This window comes from Halyomorpha halys, unplaced genomic scaffold, assembly GCF_000696795.3.
Source record: "Halyomorpha halys isolate HHAL.00 unplaced genomic scaffold, Hhal_1.1 Scaffold103.1, whole genome shotgun sequence".
In the NCBI taxonomy this organism is placed as follows: domain Eukaryota; kingdom Metazoa; phylum Arthropoda; class Insecta; order Hemiptera; family Pentatomidae; genus Halyomorpha; species Halyomorpha halys.
In genome coordinates, this window is record NW_027115007.1 from 1,966,843 (window position 1) to 1,984,404 (window position 17,562).

The 17,562-nt window shown below is 31.7% G+C and overlaps 2 protein-coding genes across 2 annotated transcripts in view; one reads left to right on the top strand and one right to left on the bottom strand.

Moving 5' to 3' along the window:
* Positions 1 to 5,546: 5,546 nt before the first annotated feature.
* On the top strand, positions 5,547 to 6,290 carry LOC136796930 (uncharacterized). Its single transcript, XM_067052095.1, has one exon. It carries the CDS (start codon positions 5,547 to 5,549, stop codon positions 6,288 to 6,290), a length of 744 nt encoding a protein of 247 aa, XP_066908196.1.
* A 5,202-nt stretch (positions 6,291 to 11,492) lies between these two features.
* Positions 11,493 to 17,562, bottom strand: part of LOC106677548 (lysine-specific histone demethylase 1A-like) — a 22,176-nt gene continuing 16,106 nt past the window's right edge. The window contains exons 9-13 of the mRNA XM_014415562.3: positions 17,222 to 17,312; positions 14,792 to 14,926; positions 13,549 to 13,622; positions 11,557 to 11,705; positions 11,493 to 11,506 (exon numbers count right to left, since the gene is read on the bottom strand). Of these exons, the coding sequence (XP_014271048.1) occupies positions 11,493 to 11,506; positions 11,557 to 11,705; positions 13,549 to 13,622; positions 14,792 to 14,926; positions 17,222 to 17,312 (463 nt within the window). The remainder of the gene's footprint in view (positions 11,507 to 11,556; positions 11,706 to 13,548; positions 13,623 to 14,791; positions 14,927 to 17,221; positions 17,313 to 17,562) is intronic.

Below are 17,562 nucleotides of genomic sequence, written 5' to 3' on the forward strand. Positions count from 1 at the left end.
TTATATATACACTGAGCGATTGGTGGCATCGGTATCGAACTTTCAGGTTCGTCAGGTCTTTATTATTATGATCATTGTTATTATTTAAAGTGAAGTGAAAATCTAAACGTAGCCAGTGCCCTCTGATAACCCAAGAACTCCCAAAGTTGATCTAACTTATGGAATCCTTCAATAAAGAATCATAAAAGTTTTTAACGATAGAATCTATCACTAACATTCAATATTATCGAAATCATAGGTAGTAAGAACTATCCAACTATCCCCAACATACGAGTATTAATTCAGCATTCAAAATTCAACAAGAAAAATAAAGACTTTTCACACAGGTATATGTATATGTATAAACATACTTGCATTAAAATTATGAACATAATCAAAAACAAAAATTAAATAAAGACAACATTTTAAGATGACATACTATTAAAACTAAATTGCCGATACTTGTTAATTTAGAAAAAACATCAAGACGAGATATGAACAACTGTTGTTAATTATAATCCCCATCTTCGACCAAAACTATTACTAACATTTTAAAAAATCGAGTGGGAATCAACTATGGCAATAAAACACTAATTCTATCATTTTCTGAATTTCTAATATAAATTGTGCTAATAGAAACTTTAGTAATCAATCTAAAGGGTATATAGATTCCAAGCGTTCATTATTTAAGAGATATCTCAGTCGTAACCGACACAGCTTTATGTATCACATAAAAAATAAAATAAAATAAAATAAAGAGCCGGCAGATCGAATAACCAAAAGACCTTAGAACTTTTTCTTCCCTTTTTCCATGTCACATGGGCAAAGAGAAAAGGAAATCGAACCAATATGCCCAGGAAATGGAGCTTAGGGGAACCGGTGACGCCGCCGAAAGAGGATAGAAGGCTGAGAGTACGGCTTAATAAAAAGAGAAAAGAAAGATCTTAAGAATCCGCGGCCTAGGGTACACCCAGCCCCATTGTCGGCGACTATTCCATTACAATCGGCGATTACCGACACCCTTACCCTTCATGGGAGGCGGGCTCTCTAGTTACAAAGGTTTGAAATCCGCCTAAGGGTATCCCCGATTCCTCCATAGCACCTGCATCGATTAGTAATGATAATGATAAATCTCGATAACAATTTGAAGTGTAAAAAACTATCCCCACTTGCGCGCGCAAATCCCGTAGTCAAGTCACTTCATACCAGTCGACATAATTCAAATAATTGGTAAATTAAAGTTGAAAAATAACATAAAACTCTTAATCAGTCATCCCATATCAAAGTCAGCAGCTTAGATAGCAACCATAATCAGTCGTTACTTAAAACAGTTAAGAGTTAAATAAATCTTTCAAATTAAATTCTAAAAAGAAAATTAAGGAACCTTACATTTGTACAGCTTTAAATAAAATACTTTGGTGTGTAATTTGTAAAGTAGAATCTACGATTTCGACCTCTAGGACTGTGTGGTAATTGAGTAGAGGCGAAAAACCTCAACATTGTTCAACTTGTTCCAGTTTTTCCCTCATAATTTCAATAGGCAGCAACGTTGCAATATCAATTATCCAATCATCCTGCGTAGGGGACCCCCTTTTCCTCTAAGGATATACTTCTACTTTTACAACCCTTATTTTCTAACATAAAAAGCCATTAACAATCGTTAAAAATAAATCAGTTAAAAACATAAGAGACTTCCAATTCGCAACACAGACTGGTTCTTCATGTCAAATAATATTTTTATGAGTTTTTGTTTACTTAAATACAACCGTTTGTTATTCTCGATCATTTGTTGATCTAATACAACAAAGTTATACCTATGTCTTGGTACTTGGCAGACTTGTCTGCATAAGAAAATCAACCATTCACCATCAACCCTAATTACATCCTAACAATGGCTGATAAAGGATGGGATACAAGTAGCATCCTCTCGAGCAAGTATTTCTATAATATAGTAAATTAAATTAATTGCCCGGAGGACTACCGATACAGCGCGCTAATGTATAGCCAAGACCCAGCTTGTTAGCCGAGAGCTCTGGCTACATTTTTAATAGCCGTCAAAAAGGATAAATGCTCCTGCGGTATATAGGCGGTGGCGGTAGCCTTTTGTCTTAATTAACATATCCTGTAGGTCCAATTATCCGATACATCCCCTCCTTAATTAACCGGACGGCAAGATATTGTTCCTTACCGATCGGGAGATGGCAATCGCCCTGGGGCCGCCACGAACCCACAACTCCCTCAGGCTTAAAGAATACCCCAACCTCCATCGTGTCGCCTCTATTAACGCCACCTACACCGTTAAGTCCCCCCGGTACCGTTCATTTACCTACCATAGCTCTGGAAACAATGGGGCTATAAAAACATCATTTTTAAAACCTGCAAAAGGAACCTTCGAACATCTTCCGACAAAGAAAGATAAAATCGTTATATACAGATAATTTTAAAACATTTATACAATGCTTAGACGATCAAAAAACAAAAGAAACTTGTCTAACCAAGGGCATTGGCGTCAAGAACTGAAGTTTCAATAAAGTACAGTAGCATTTTATAACACAGTACTAACATTGTTGGCTAATGAAAGATTTTGATAAAAACTTTAAGGAAATAAAAAAAAAATACATTTTTTCCATAATATTTTTATATTATGAAAAGTACTTGTAATAATATTTGTCGTTGGCAAAGTATAATAAAAATATAATACTTTAAAAAAATATAAACTGCTCTGATGCATTCACTTATTTACAAATGTTTTTGGAAAATCGTAATTAATGGTTTCTCGAGATGCTAAAACCTAATATAAAGTATGGTTCACCCATAAAAAATCGTTTACCAGACTTTGGTAGGAAAGTCTTGCCGAATTGTTTGTTGTTTAAAGGCGTAAAACCTTTTGGTTATCAATGCCTGAATTGCTGCTGAACGCTGAATTGTTTTAATTCAGATAAAGAATAAGAAAACATCACCTAATTCGGAAAACTATTAACGATTATCCAGCGAAGTTAGATGTTCCAATTTATTTTACAGCAGAAACCGTCTTATCACTTCATCTATATATTTATTGATATCAAAGTTTCAATAGCGTTCAGTTAATGCATATACACCCTCAAATATAGCAATAGCGAAGCATTGTTGGGTCTTCTAATACTTACTAAAACCTGTTTGGACATATACACAACAAATTTATGATATATCTAAACAGACTCAAATTAAACGACAACAATCTATCCAGTCTAATACAATACGACTTACCACGTAATGTAAATAAACATACTTTACATGCTGACTTAAAAATTACAACGGCTATTGAATAAATACAAGCTTATTATACATGTTTTCATGTAAAATTACTGGGACACCAAAATATACCAATAGGATAAATGACCACGACTCTCACGCCTGAGAACAAAAGGAAAAAACAAACAATTTTCTCGAAGAAATTTCTGAACCCTGACTCTTTAAGAGAGACAAGCTTAGTGCATTAGAAGGGTGACATTAAAATAAAATTGGATCTTGGACTACTATGGACCACCTCCCAGTTTTCGAATAAGAAACAAAGTTTTCACATTTTTTTTTATCCTCCTATTCTGCTTTCAGGTCAAAAATTAAAACACTTGAGATTTATTTCAAACACAAAATAAAATTAATTCATTGATCAAACTTCATTGTAGTAGTTATATATTAAGAAAATTGTGATTTACTCAATAATACTGAGGTAGATAGATTACATGTTATCATAAAATCATACAGTAAATATTTTTTAAACTACTTAATGACTACCAATGTTTCGGTCTATGCTGTGGGGTTTTTTCGTGACAATAAAGGAAATAAATGCGTGGTATAAGAATAAAGAAACAAAAACAAATTTAGTGGAAATTCATAAAAGCGGAGTACGAGAGTAAAAATAATAATAATATTTTAAATATAAAATTATTTTTATTTAAATAAATTTAGTTTAATCGCAGAGTAATATAACAGATATGATTACACGCAAAAAGAAAATATTTTGTATTGAATTTTCTTTTTATATTTTTATAATACCTGTATTTTTCTAATTAAAATCAAGTTAAAGTAAAATTGATGTGAATGTGTAATTTTCCTCCAGTGAAGAGGTTCAGAAAAATATTTTATTCAACACAAGAATAATTTGTTTTTGAATTAAATTCAAGATAGAAGTAATAAAAGAAAAGAAATACGAACCAACAATTTGTTTATAAGGCGCAAAGATCGTTAAATCAAAACCCAATTAAGAAAAAATAAAGAAAACCTAGATATAATTATCATAAAGAATCCTTAAGCAGAGAATTCGGTCTTATGAATAATAAAACATAGATTCAGGACTGTCAGCAGACTTGTAAAAAAACGAATTTGCGACCTGTTGAAATCACAATAAAGATTACTCCGAAGCGAATTGGCAATTTTTTTTTTTCCTTCGCGGAAATAATAATAAATAAAAGATGTTAAGGTGTTTAATAGCAGGACTGTTTATAGGCTATATTTATTGTTTATAGGTCTCCATCAGAACTACATCCGTCGGGGATATGAAAATGGAATGCTTCACACCAGACTTCGAACTAGTTACTGGCGTCCACGTGACCATCGGCCAATCAGAATAACTCTTCTAAAGGACCTCTCCTCTGTATGGATACTACGGCCGTAAACAAGGCTTCTTCTTAATTGAAAACTAGTTACGCCGCCCCTTCCCATAACTTATGATCCAACGGCCGCAAACTAAATTATTTATTTGTTAAATCATCCGGTCCCACTTCCCACAGATGGAAACTACCTACCGGGCAGGCGAGTTCATAACTGTATATTTCTATAATTGTTTTTATTTATTTATTTTTTCTCACTCCTCATTTAATTTGGACTCTGCTTTCAGAATTTTCTTTTTATACTAGTTGATACATAAATAAATAACGAATTCTGATTTAGGTTAGGTTTTCAACTACCGTACGGTAACCTTTAATAATATTTCATATATAACTGTTGAAGGGGAGCAACTGCTGAGGTTTTAAGACATGCATATAGGTCATATATAAGACCAGCCCTGGAATATGGCTCTGGGATTATGGTTACAGCTACCGATTCAGTGCTGGGACGTCTTGATATAGTTCAAAATAAGGCATTGAGGATTATTACCGGTGCGGCTAAATCGTCACCGGTTCTAGCCATGCAATTGCAGGCAGAGATCGAGTCCCGAAAAGTTAGGCGAAAAATAAATGCCGTCATCCTCTACGAGCGCGTGCTTAGGAGTGGTAGTGATTAGTGGGCCAGCATTCTTGGTAATGCTATACAAAAAACCCAGCTAACACTTATTGAGGCAACGAAATCCATTATCACAAGCCTAGGCCTTAACTTTGAGATAAGAGAGCCTCTGCCTGACTTGACTAAACAAAGCGTTTGGACGTGTCCATATGCTACAGTGCTGGATCTAATAATGCCCATCAACAAATCCATGACCCCAGCGAAAGAACTAAGGACTGTGGCATTGGCCACTATAGCGGAGCGCTGCCCTAAGCCAGAATGGATCCATATATACACCGACGGGTCACCCACAGAGGCAAATAAAAATGCGGGTGCAGGTGTCTATAGTAGCCTGTTTCAACTGTCAGCACCTGCTGGAGCAAACGCTACCAATTTTAATTGGAGAGGTAGCTGCAATTACTTTAGCTTTAGAAAAGATTACTCACGCCTGCGCAAAGAAGATAGTTCTGCTGTCGGATTATAGGACAGCACTGCTGGCAATAGCGTCTGAACGTCCCTCAACTAACGCTAGAATTCTCGCATGCCGGAAATCCATACCATGTAAAAGAGAAATACTTAAAGTATTGGTAATGCAGTGGATTGCAGCCCATTGCGGTATACCTGGGAATGAGGAGGCGGATCGACTTACACGGTTAGGGGCTAGACAACCACAGCCGCTTCTTCCTATGACCATGGACATGGCAAAAGAAATGGCCCGAAGTGCTATCACTGAAAGAGCAGAGGAAAAGAGTAGAGGAGAATGTGGGGGCAAGAACTGGGCGGCATTGCTAGATCCTAAGAGGTGCCTTCCATTGACTTTACTAAGAGTGGTGTCAATGGCATGCTTCAGGTTGGCTACTGGACATGACTATTTGCGGCACCACCTGAAGAGAATAGTGACTGAATCTTCGGACTGCGTCCTGTGTGGAGTTGGTGAGATGACTGGCGATCACATATTTGCATGTGCAGCAATGGCGGACTTGATTACAGACAGGAGTTACATCGGCAGAGCTAAACTATACTGGGCTGTACGAAACAAAATGGCTGAAATGCCTCTTTTGGCGTATTAAAAAAAAAATATATATATATATGTATGTATATATAACTATTGAACAGATCCGCTACCTTGGACTAAATATGGACAAACGACTAACTGGGAATCCTCATCAAAGAGAGGAAACTGTACATTGACTGTTACAACACTTACTACACAAAAAGTAATCAATTACAAAATACTGATTTAAATAGCAATTATAAGGCCTATTTCAGCTGTGCTTTAGAGCTCTACTAATTTGTCACTAATAAAATCATCCATACTTAATGTTCCATTTTTAGCAGATCTTGCCCAAACCAGATATCAATCCTTCCATAATAAACTCCCCCAACACACCAGTTTCTAACCTTACTTCCTCTTCTATATCTGATGATCTTAAGAGCCCTCTGAAAAAAAGATGACCTGGAGACCTTCTAATGTAGAAATATCATTTGAGTGTTACCAAACAGTAGTTTCTTCACCAATCATGCCATAATAGCTGATCATACTGACTTATATTTTTAGCTTAAATATAGTTGTAAATAGGAAGAAATAAAGTTATGTTTTCATATATCTTGATATCAACTCTTGAGAAGAAAATTAGGACAGCTACAAAGGCTATACTTTAAACATTAGTTTGTACCCCAAAGTTATAAAAATAATAAGAAAAGGTCCATAGCAATATTATTTCATATGGTTAAACTCCTTTTTTATGTGCCTATATATGAACCATTGGGAACAATATAAATTATCATTAAAAAATTATTATTTAATTAATTACTAAATGCACTGACTTTAAATACTTTTAAATAGTTTACATATGCTGGAACTGTTTTATCAAACTGATTCATTAATGAAAAGGTAAAATTTGCATACCTCTTTGCAAAAAAACATATATATATATATATATATATATATATAACTTATTATGACTAAACAGACAAATCAGTATTGTTATTTGAAAATAAAATAAATCCCTATAATAATTAATGTTATCAAATATCATGAAAACTACAACTATGAAGATAAACATCATAAACTACATTATGGTACTCATAATTATGAGGGATAGTTGACGTGGATGACTTCTTTGTGTTTCATTTTGACCGCACCCCCAACCATCTTTTCGTACATTATAGTACATTAAACTAGCTTTAATATGAGTGCTAATAGAAGTCTGTATGTTGAACTATTCTCGAGATATAGATTTCCCAAAATAAATTGACTAACTACTGATTTTTCTGTAGATTTTTTATGAAATGCAGCTTTTTAAAAAACTGTATCTCGGGAACTATTAAATGTAAATAGCTTTATTAGGGGTCATATTTTAGCAAATTAACTTAACGTTGTAGGTCGTTTTAAAGATATTGGGCCACCATTTTTTAGTCCCTGTAACTATACTTAGCTGACTCATCAATTCTGACTAGTAATTATACATAGGTTTCATTAAAGCAATACAAAATTGGGGCGAAATAACTGACTTTTTTTCACTGGGCTTTTGTACTATAAGGTGAATATAGCAGACCTGTTTTTTAGAGTTAACTGACTACCATGTTATATCAAGATCTGAAAAATGTAGTTCTACAGTGTCCACCATATTTGCTACCATTCTTTCAAATTTTAATTCACCACTTCATTTCTCTAGTTTTGATTGAATGTCAAGAAGATTCTTGGAATAAGGATTAAAAAAAAAAATGTTATGAAATGGGAGAAAAGCATTGAAATCAATAGAATGTATTATGAATAAATAATATGGTTAACTTTTGTTTTTCTTTCATTATTAATTATAATAAATATTCCACATCAAAATAGTGAAATGCATTACTGTTGAGTTATGAAAAACTTATTCAGAAAACATTCAAAACGTGGATTTAAGAGGATATATTAATATATGGCATTCTTTTGGACATCTCATATTTAACAATTTTTTAAAAATTAGTGGCAACTAGTATTGACTTCCTTTCAATTCATGAAAAAAAAAAATTACAGTGATTTAAGTTAGTGAACAGTTTTACTTTTTGTATTACAACCTGTGGCATCCATAATGAAATGCCATGGAGAAATCTTAACATTTTTTTATGATGATACTTTATGAACTAAATTGCCCCTCAACTCTGTTTCTATTTGAAGTAAATACATAATTGTTCATGGAAAACTGAAGGTATCCAAATGGATACATTGGCCCTTTTGCTATATGCCAGATCGCTCTTAAAACAGATTCAAACTCAAAACTGTTTGCTAATTATGTACCAGTAAGTGGTCTAATTTAAATAAATAATAACATTTATAAAGGAGATTTCAGGTGTAACAGTAGTTCCCAACTGAAAATATGAACTAAGGATTTCAAAACAAGAAAAAAAAAATTCCTATGAAGGTATGTCCACTAATGCTTTGTTTAGGAAATATTTACATCCAAAGATTTTTATTGTTCTGAATTATTTAGGTTATATGTATAAATAATGTAATATATGTTCCAACCATTTTATTCATAAAATGTAACCATTAACATTCATATTAAATAATGGAAGATTGCTGATTGACCATGTGTATCAATAAATGGTATTTGGTCCAGGTGCGGTCAAATAAAATTTAAATAGTAAAATAGTTGGTATACTATTTTTATTTGAGCTAACGTTTCGCCCCACGTTGCAGGGCTTTGTCAGTGCAAAAAAAGATACAAACACTTAACATAAGTACAAAAAGAAAATAAATAAATAAAAAAAAGGGGAAAATAACAAGGGTATACAATGAAACGTAAAAATTAAAGGTTATAAACAATTAATGAAAACATTAATAGTAACAGATAAAAAGAAGAAATATTAAAGAAAGTACAATTTTATTTATTTATTTTTTTTTTTTAATTTACAAGGATAGAAAAACAAAGAAGAAATAAAGTTAAAATAATGGGATACAATCAATGTAAGTGATTAAGAAAGACAATATACCAAATGAGTGGGGATATGGAGTTATGTAAATTATATTATAAAAAAATTAATAATAAAGTAGTTAATAGAAGTATGTTACATATTAATTTATTATTAATTTTTTTATTATATAATTTACATACTTCCGTATCCTCACTCATTTGGTATATTGCCTTTCTTAATCACTTACATTTATTGTATTCCATTATTTTAACTTTATTTCTTCATTGTTTATCCATGTAAATTAAAAAAAAATTTGTATTTTTTTTTCTTCATATTTCTTCTCCCCTTCTATTATGCATATTATCATTTATTGTTTACCTAACTTTAGTATTTTTTACATTGTTTACTTTAAAATTATTTTCAAATGTGATGTACTTAACTGCCATCCTCACTCCTCCCAATACAAACGGTTCACCACTCTGACTTTGACTTCCGTCAAAACAGGTATGAATTCTGTCTCGTTCATTTTCATTTTTTCATTCATTCACATTTCATTCATCTCGTTCATCATCAAAAATTTTTTTGAATTTATTCTTATCACTTTTCATCTCTTAATTTATACTTTCTTTAATATTTCTTCTTTTAATCTGTTACTATTACCATTTTTATTAATTGCTTATAACCTTTAATTTTTCTTATTTAATTTTTATATTTCATTGTATACCCTTGTTTGTTATTTTCCACTTATTTTTTTATCTATTTATTTTTTTTTTTTGTACTTCTATTAAGTGTTTGCATATTTTTTAGCTCTAACAAAGCCCTGCAACTTGGGGCAAAACTTTGGCTCAAATAAAAATAGTATACCAATTTACTATTTGAGTTTTATTTTTTACTTGACAAACGCTCTAAACTTCCCATTCGCTACAAAAAATTAGTATACACTACAATAATAAGACCAATTTGGACATATGGAATTGAGCTCTGGGGCTCCACAAAACCATCAAATTCTTCCCGCAACCAATCGTTACAATCCAAAATCCTACGTAAAATCCTTGATGCTCCTTATTACATCACAAATAAACTCATTCACAAAGACCTTAACATCCCATTCGTTGCAGATTTGATCCAAAACAGATGTGCGTTTTTTCATTCCAAACTCCTTAACCATCCTAACCCATTAATTCTTAATCTTTCATCCTTAACAATCCCTGATAATCCTCCAAGCCGTCTGAAAAGAAGATGGCCACGGGACCTTCTAATTTAAATTAATGTTTGAAGTACCACCAATGGGTGGTTCCTTCCCAAGATTTTCAAGTGTATATGAAACATACTACATATTTACCTATTGTATTATTTTGTACAGTTGTATGTAATTTACAAATAAATAATTTAAAAAAAAAAAAGAGTTTTATTTGACCGCACCCTGTCCAAATACCATTTATTCATATTAAATATTGTTTAAAGTTATTAACTTGAGCATTAAAAACAGGTTCAGCATCTTTCTTTTATAGGAGCAGTGGCCGGACACCACTGAACATGTGTTATTTTTTTCCCAAGTATCAACTACCCTTCTTCGTACAGATTTAATTTAAGGTCATAGAACTTTTGTTTAGTGTCATGGATATAAAAAAATTAAAATGTAAGTGGAACACATTAATTTATTCATTATAACCAAAATAATTCATAACAATGAAAATCTTAGGACGTGAATATCTGCTTAACAAAGCACTGACAGACATATGTTCATAGAAAAGTTTTTGTTTATTTTGAGATCCTTAATTTATATTTTCAGTTATGACAGTAAACCGACAGATATCAGTTTTGCAAATAACCCTGGTTCTTCTCAAGATTATAATCAGAATAAAGTAAGTATTGCACAATGCTTTCATCGAAATTACATAGATATGGGTTTGAGTAAGTATACCCTATTATCTTGATTTTTGTAATGGATAAAGCAGGTCACAACCCTTTATCTTTTTCAATAATAATATCTAAAATTAAAAAAAAATTATTCACTTTTTTAATTGTAACTAAAATAATTTAAAAAATTTTTGTTCAAGGAAGCTAAAGTGTTATACTTGCTTTTCCATTCATAGTTAAATATAAAGATTGGTATCTATATGTAAAATCATAAATATTTATGTATCAATTTTTAATTTTTTAAAAATATATTCCTCTCAGGATTACTACCCACTAAATATTAAAAATAAAAGTTTTTTTTAGTCCTTCAACTCTCAACCTGTAAAGGGTTAAAAATAAATCATGTGTTATTAACTTCTGCAGAGAAAGTAGTAATACTAAAAAAGCTATAGAGAGATATTTAGAAAATAATTTAAGAGATAATTTAATGTTGATTGGCCTAAACAAGAGTTTCATACCATTTCTCCTAAAAATTATACATAAATTCATTTATAAACAATGACTAACAAGGCATACCTGTTAGATGGCTTCCAGTGAATTCAAAGTCGTCGTCCTGATCCCAATGCTTCAGCGAAAGGTTGTTCAATGGTGTTGCATTAGCAAATTCAAGATTAGCAAAATGCCAATCCAAGATTTGCCGGTCTTGACAAGAAAGATATACATCACTAGAAAAATAAATGCACAGGATAAATGATAAATTATTGGTTACAAACATATCATTTTTACAGGTATTTAATGTAATTTAATCAGACGATTAAAAGTAATGGGCTTCATAAATTATCAACCAATGTTTGGAAATTTAAAAATAAACGATGCTGATTATTACAATCTAATTCAACCTAATAATGTTCTTAATGTACAAGAAAAAAAGAAAAAAAAATCTAGTATACTTGAAATTTTAGACAAGTTTACATTGCCAGAAAATGCCAAAACTTAATTGAAATAAAGCACGAAGACTTTCTATTTTCAACTGAATCTCATTAAAGGGTGTTTTAAGATTGTATGAACAGCCATTGCCCTGAATTAGATAGCTCTAATGAACTAAATAAATTTAGCAGGTAATAACTCTCTTCCAAGCTTGTCTATAATCTAGCCATGATCCCAAAATAATCTGCACTATTTCAATTTTATAGTTCAAAATACACCTCAAAATGAAATGTAATCTAAATCAAATTGATCAGCAATACTCTTTCCATTTTGATAGCTCTCACCATAGAGGAGCCTTTCATTAACATTGTGAACCTTTTTGGTGAGAAACACATACTATATGAAAGCAAAAGTTTTCCAAGATTTTTTTTAAACTGGTTGTATTGATACATCTTGTGGGATCTCTGCTATTCTCACCCATCAATCTGTCTTACACCTTATTTTTATTATATCTCAGAAAAAAGTGAAAATGTGGAATAGTCAATTGTCTTGATCAACATTTCTCATTACAGTTCCCCCTGAGCATCAACCAGAGGGTCATCAAGGCAATCCACTTCATCAGTACCATTAGGAAATCACAATAAAATCCATCATAGAATGCTTTGGCTTCTAGATGTATCAGAATTTGCTTTAGGTGTAGTAATTCATCCAGCTTCACCTTTTTTAGTGGAAGGGTGCCATGTTCAGAAATGCCCAGAGGCTAATATTTGATTAATTTCTATGTTTTGCTTTGAAGGAAATGTTGTGAAAGACAATGACCATAGAACCTATAAAACACTCAAGGTTGGCTTTCAGGAGTCTTCACTAATCCAATCAGTCTAGTGGTTAATGAGTTTGGATGACGTTGATTTGATGGAATATTAGTACTGAAGGCAACAGTCGACCACTGTGAAAGAAGAGTGTTTCAATTGGCTTTCATCAGAAATCTTTTTCCAGTTATCCAGTAATTCGGTGCAAGAATGAGCATTTCTTTTCTATTTCAATCCAAGTAAGAATAATCACAAATTGGGAATATCACCTTTAAAGGGTCAAAACACTTTTTTTTCACACAATGTGATCTTATTGTGTAGTTTTTATTTTTACAGTGCAAGAGCCACTGAATATGACTAATTTCTAACTTGCAGATTGAGAATATTACAAAAAAAAAAAAAAAAAGTTCCACATCATCTATACCTTTCCATGCTAACTGATTTGTATTTGAAAGATTTTTTTTTTTCTTTTCTGAACAAGTTGCAATTTTGTTTTCAAGAAGTTTTAGTCCTGCTTAGTACAGGGTGCATGTGTTACATGTTCCCTAGAGAGAGTAACCAGATGATGTTGTTCAAAATGACATTGGATTATATGTTTACTATGAACGAAAGTCGGTCACTTATGAACAGGACAAACCTCAGAATAACTCAAAAAAATAAAATAAATTAAAATAATATAGATGCAGGTCCATAGGACTTAGTTTTGGTTTTTTACTTTCAATAATGAACCTTTAAATCGTAATCGACCGAGAAAAAACTTTATTTCAAATAATAAGCCATTATGTAATAATTTGTAAAATTTTTGAGAACCATTCAAGGAATAAAAACATACCTCGGAGGTGAATTTTCAAGGTCTTTCAATTTTTCTGAGATTTCTTTCTCTTGATCTTTCAACTGATCCCACTCCTAAAAATTGAAAATCAAAATAACTATACATTAAATTATTTTAAAAAAGAATTAAATAAAGGCTTTAGGGTTTTAATCCTAAGCTATTTGTTTTTTTGTTTTTTTGCAACTTATTAATTTGATATCATTACAGTCATGGCAACAAAACATAGGAATCAGCTGGTCATGAGCTCTCATACAATACATACCACAGTGTAAAAATTCAAGTTTATTTTTTGAACCATAAAATAGCCAGCCTGCTGACTAGTCAGATATACAAGATGTGCAAAATATCAGAAACAGAATGTTGCAGAAAATTTAATAATTTACCTTATTAGCTAAGCTTCAATAATTAACTATTGAAAAAATAAATAGTCATCCTTAATCTGAGAGTTGTTTTTGATTCCTTACCACATTAGGAAATATGGAATGCTTTGAAGATTAAAACATCCCAGGAGTTATCATCATTGCACTAAAGGGAACATATTAGGGACAAGAGCAGAATTGAAATATCAGTGAGAAAAGGTCAGTAAAACAAGTAGAGATGCAAAATCAAGGAATAAGGGATCAGCTGCTAGTGTCTGAACTGAATACCTCCCTTGAAAAGAGACAACTTCAGCGATTCAGCCATTACTGTCACATGGATCAGGAATAGACACCCAGAAAGGTTATGGAAGCTCTCTCAAAGGGCAGGAGGCCACGAGGATGACCAAAAAAACTTTTCTATGAGGATTATACACAGAGAATAGAAGCAAGTGGAGGAAAAATTATTTCTCTAATGAAGAGGACGTGTCCAGACCAAGCGGGGCAGACTGCGTCTGTTGGATTGAGGCTCCTCTTTGCGAGTAATGGCATATAGGGGAACAGAAAGATGAAGGCGATGGTTAATAATCTCAAAAGATAGAGGTTATTACTATCTGTATTGTCTCAATATTTATTTATGCTTGTGCCGCTATTGTTTGCTACAATCTGTTTCCTATGTTTTTTACTGAAATGAAGAGGAATAGACATTAGGTTTCGTATTTTTTCCAGGTGATAAAAAACATTCCTTGAAATGGGCCCATAAATAAAGTACCAAATAAGATCTTGAAAATATATGTGTTTAACATTATATATAGTACATTAAATAATTATTATATACTAAACTAATAATACAAGTGCAGACAGTAACCCTGAAAGCACAAACTTACCCTGCAGGCTACATTTATTTCTCTCAATTTATGACGTACACTAAATTCATGAGCAATATTTCTAGGTCCTTTGACTTCTTGCATACCTTTATACTGTTTGTTAAGATCAACAATATGATCTTTGAGTGTGATCAACTGAAAAAAAGAGAAAAGAAAAATTATGCAGTATAATAAAATTTAAAAAATTGAAAGCGCAATCACTTTCAATATTGAAATGGTAAATTTAATAAATTCATCATAAATCGAATTCTACCAAGAATTGTTCAACTAGAAATGATAAAAGAATCTGAATTTTTCTCATTTTCAAAAATTACAAAATTAAAATACTATAACAGAGACTGAAACCAAAATATTTAAACCATCAACAGTTGGTCTTGATATCTTTTGCCATCAAATTATTCCAGAGTAGAACCAGGAATGTTACAAAGCATATCACCTTCCGGCTGGATAAATCGGAAAACCACAAAAGGTAATGTTGTGTTACCACATCACTTAAAATAGTTGAAAATTCGAATTGCTGATCAATTTTTCAGTTAAAGAATTTTAGTTATTCATAATTATGAGAGATAGTTGACCATGGATGACGTACGAGGAGAAGATGGTTTGGGTGTGGTCAAAGTGAAACACAAATAAGTTGGTGTAACCTATTTAATTGTGCCAACGTTTCGGCTAGTGTTTCTAGCCTTCTTCAGGGCTGTTAGCTTGAAAATCAAACGCCTAAACCGAACTTCAAAACTAAAATTAAAACCCTAAAATTCTAAAGAATTTTAGAGTTATAATGATTCAAATCATTTGCAGTCTAACAACAACTAAGCTGAAAATATCAGTAATTCAAATTAACAACTATTTCAATTGAGATGTTCATGGAATGACCATTTTTTAGTTGTCTTATTAATTGAGAAAAAAGATATAAGTAACAAAATGTGACACACTGAATTTGATAGATTACTGCAGTAAATGGCTGTTAAAACTTACTGATAAAGCTTGAGTGAAGTTTGTTAGAAATACAAATTCAAGTACTAAGGTAAGTATTAAAAATCATTAGCAACTTTTCTCACTACTTTTCAAATACTTAATTTAATTTACCAATGTTCCATTCCAATCTTATCTTCATGTTCACAAAACCCAAATCTATTTATCATTTCCCTATGTTAAGTTACTAATAATGCCTACCAAACCTATTTGAGTAAAACTGAACAAGTTACGGTTAAATCTTATGAAACCCTGATCATAATCAAAGGTCCCTCTTACATAATCCTAAATGATCATCCTTTCTTGAAAACAAGTGTTATTTGAAACTAAAACCTTTCCTAAAAAATCTCAACCTAAAATTACATCAAGTTAAGTTGGCTCTTCCCCACCATCGATAGACATTATTTTTTTGGATCATAGTTATAACCATTATCAATACCCATAATCCTTCCTGAATTCAAAATTAATTTCAATTCCAGTGCCCAGTCCACACAATCTCAAGCCAGAGACTGTGCCAGTTTGAATCTGGACATGATGGTAAATTGTATATCAAACCATAACAAAGGTAATGGATTCCTTTATCATCAAATTTATTATAAGGGAATTGCAAAAAAAAGTAGCATACACCTTATTTCTTGCCATATAATAAAATAGTGTATAACAGAAAAGGAAATAACACCAGATTCTTAGACAAATCCAAAAGAGATTTTCAATAGATTATATCCATACCAATAGAAAATGTGGAATAGTCGGATGTATTCACACTGACCAAACTTTCAAAAAGGCTATTTTAGCATTTCTTTAATAAGCATTGACAAGCTCTGGAAAAGACTAGAACTTTTTTATTTTAAGAACAACAACAAAAATTAAAACTAAAAATAAAAACTTGAATTCCCTGTGATTTCCAGAAACAATGATCTTAAAATAGGCACATATCATTTAACATCTAGGCTGAACTAACATATATCATCTGATCATCCTTTTACAACCTTTATTTCAGTAGACTATGCATATCTTGACTATTAGACAAGAAAACTCAGTTATCTGGAAAGGAATTAAAAATTTGGTGGATTGTGCACCACAACTTTCACTTACCAAACTACTTTTAGTTAAAATTAATCTGCAATTGTTTTATAAAAATATTTCTATATTATTCAGTGTGGTCATATTTTTTTATATTTAATATTCCAAATGAGCCTTTCAGTTGACAGAATGACTAACTCCAATTTATTATTTTATTACTAAATCCAGTCTATTTTACTCTTAATGAGAAAGCATCATTCAATGAAGACAACATAAATGTACATAATGGTACATAAAGATACATAAAATGATTAATTATGATGGTAAAAACACAATTAAACAAATAAATATTAATTAATGTAAATTAAATTTACAAACAGGAAAGAACTCTCACTAACAGCTATATATAAAAATGTTAGAAATTTTAAAAATTACCTGGTTTTGGTTTTTGATTAACTTTTCTTGCAAATTAACTACATTGGTATAATGAGCAACTTGTTTTTCTTTGACATTTTTTTCTTGAAGCCTAGAAAAAACAAAACAATCATAATTATTCATTAAAACATTTTTACCCAGTTAAGGGTACCCACATTATGAGATTGTGTGGACCTTGGAGGGCTCCTGAACCAACAGGGCAGATTCAACAGCAGTGAACAGTGAAACAGATAATAATTATCTGCCCCGCCAGATTCGAACCTGGGTCCTTGGAGTTAGCAGTCCATTGCTTTATAAACGAGCTACCCACTCCTACCATAATTATTCATATAAATATATAT